The sequence below is a fragment of the Vicia villosa genome, unplaced genomic scaffold (assembly GCF_029867415.1).
Source record: "Vicia villosa cultivar HV-30 ecotype Madison, WI unplaced genomic scaffold, Vvil1.0 ctg.001678F_1_1, whole genome shotgun sequence".
Lineage (NCBI taxonomy): Eukaryota > Viridiplantae > Streptophyta > Magnoliopsida > Fabales > Fabaceae > Vicia > Vicia villosa.
The window spans coordinates 465130-466869 of record NW_026705696.1 but is presented as its reverse complement, the minus strand read 5'-3'; the positions used below and the strand labels follow the sequence as shown (position 1 = coordinate 466869).

General features: G+C 46.2%; 1 protein-coding gene across 1 annotated transcript; it reads left to right on the top strand.

The window, feature by feature from the left end:
• The first annotated feature begins 267 nt into the window (after nt 1–267).
• LOC131636254 (uncharacterized) lies at nt 268–1308 on the top strand. Its single transcript, XM_058906888.1, has one exon. It carries the CDS (start codon nt 268–270, stop codon nt 1306–1308), a length of 1041 nt encoding a protein of 346 aa, XP_058762871.1.
• The last annotated feature ends 432 nt before the right edge of the window (nt 1309–1740 follow it).

The following is a 1740-nucleotide window of genomic DNA, read 5'->3' as shown; positions in this document are numbered from 1 at the left end:
GCTTTGCCACGAAACATCATAAGTTAGCATAATTCTGCCTCATATGTGTAATATCGGCATGATTCCTTATGTCTTACTTATGGCATTAAGCCTGATCAACTTGATTCCGTGTGTAGGACAGACAGGAAGATGGCTGAACAACGCAGAGGTCCCGGAAGGCCCAGAACAAGGAATGTGGAGACTGAGCCTGAAACTGAGAATGCGGGTGTGCCTTGGGTGCAGATAATGCAACAGATGCAACAACAGAATCAGATGATGATGCAGATGATGCAAGGCATGCAAGGGCAGCAACCAACCACTCCTGCTCCTACTCCTCAGGCTGCAGCAGGGCCTGACTTTCGTGCTTTCTTTCGGATGGATCCGCCAGAGTTCTTGGGTGGCTTGGATCCGGTGATTGCTCATGATTGGTTGTACGGCATGGAGATGATATTTCAGGCCATTCAGTGCACAGAAGAAGAGAAGGTGATTTTTGCTGCTCAGAAAATGAAGGGGCCAGCAGGTAGATGGTGGAATACGGAGTCTACGTATTTCACTAACCGAGGGATTCCAAAGGATTGGCAGCACTTTAAGACAGCGTTCTTGGAGAAGTTTGAAGACAGTGAATTTCAATCTTTCAAGCAAGGCAACATGTCGGTATCTGAATATGCCGAGAAGTTTGAGGACATGGCTGCCTATTCTAGACAAGCGGCTTATGCACCAGATGAGTTGTGGAAGATTGATCAGTTCCTCATGGGGCTGAATGCTGATATTGTGCACAGTGTATCTCAGAGGGAGTTTACCACCTATGCTGAGTGTTTAAGGCAATGCTATGTTGCCGAGAACACATTGAAGAGGGTCCAAGATGAAAGAGAGCAGAACAAGCCGATTCGTAGGGATCAAGGAAGGTCGGGACAACATTTGAAACCCCGCAATTCTCCAGCTATGAAGAAACAGGTCTATGGAGATCGCTCTACTCAGCCTCCCCGATGTGGTAGATGCAAGGCAAACCACTTTGGGAATTGCAAGCCAGACTCTGGGAGATGTTACCGTTGTGACCAGCCAGGGCATTACGCAAGGGATTGTACTGCCCCGAATGCTCCCGAGAAGACTAGAGGTCGTGTTTACACCTTGGACGCTAGGAAGGCCCAAGGAAACACTAATCTTGTTGCTGGTACGTGTTATGTTAATGATCAGCCCTTGTTTGTGCTAGTTGATTGTGGAGCAACACATTCTTTTATTTCTTATCCTTGTGTGCGGAGGCTTGGTTTTGAGACGAGTCTTCTTCCTAATCCTATGATTATCTCGTCGGCTACGGACGATGTAGTATAAGCTCGAGAAATTTGCAAGGAGTGTTCTATTACCTTCAATGGTCGTAGGTTCGTGATTGATCTCATTTGTCTACCTCTTAAGAAGATCGATGTAGTACTTGGTATGGACTGGTTGTCAGCTAACTCGGTTTACATCGGTTGTAAAGAGAAGGCTATCTTCATTCCTGCTGAGGAGACTACACCAACCGATGCCATTGAACATCTTCTTGAAGGTACAGTTAACATGATCAATTACCTTTTTGCTCAAGAGAAGTCTTTCCTTTTGGTTCTTACGTCGGATTCTGAAGACAAGAGTATGTTGGAGATTCCGGTTGTGTGTGAATTTTCCGATGTATTTCCTGAGGATGTTACTTCTCTTCCGCCGGAAAGGGAAGTTGAATTCTCTATTGATCTTGTTCCGGGTACCACTCCAGTTTCGATCGCCCCGTATAGG

Bases quoted from the DNA above. Each gene is read 5' to 3' on its own strand.
- LOC131636254 (XM_058906888.1), top strand. From the start codon at position 268: ATGCAAGGCATGCAAGGGCAGCAACCAACCACTCCTGCTCCTACTCCT.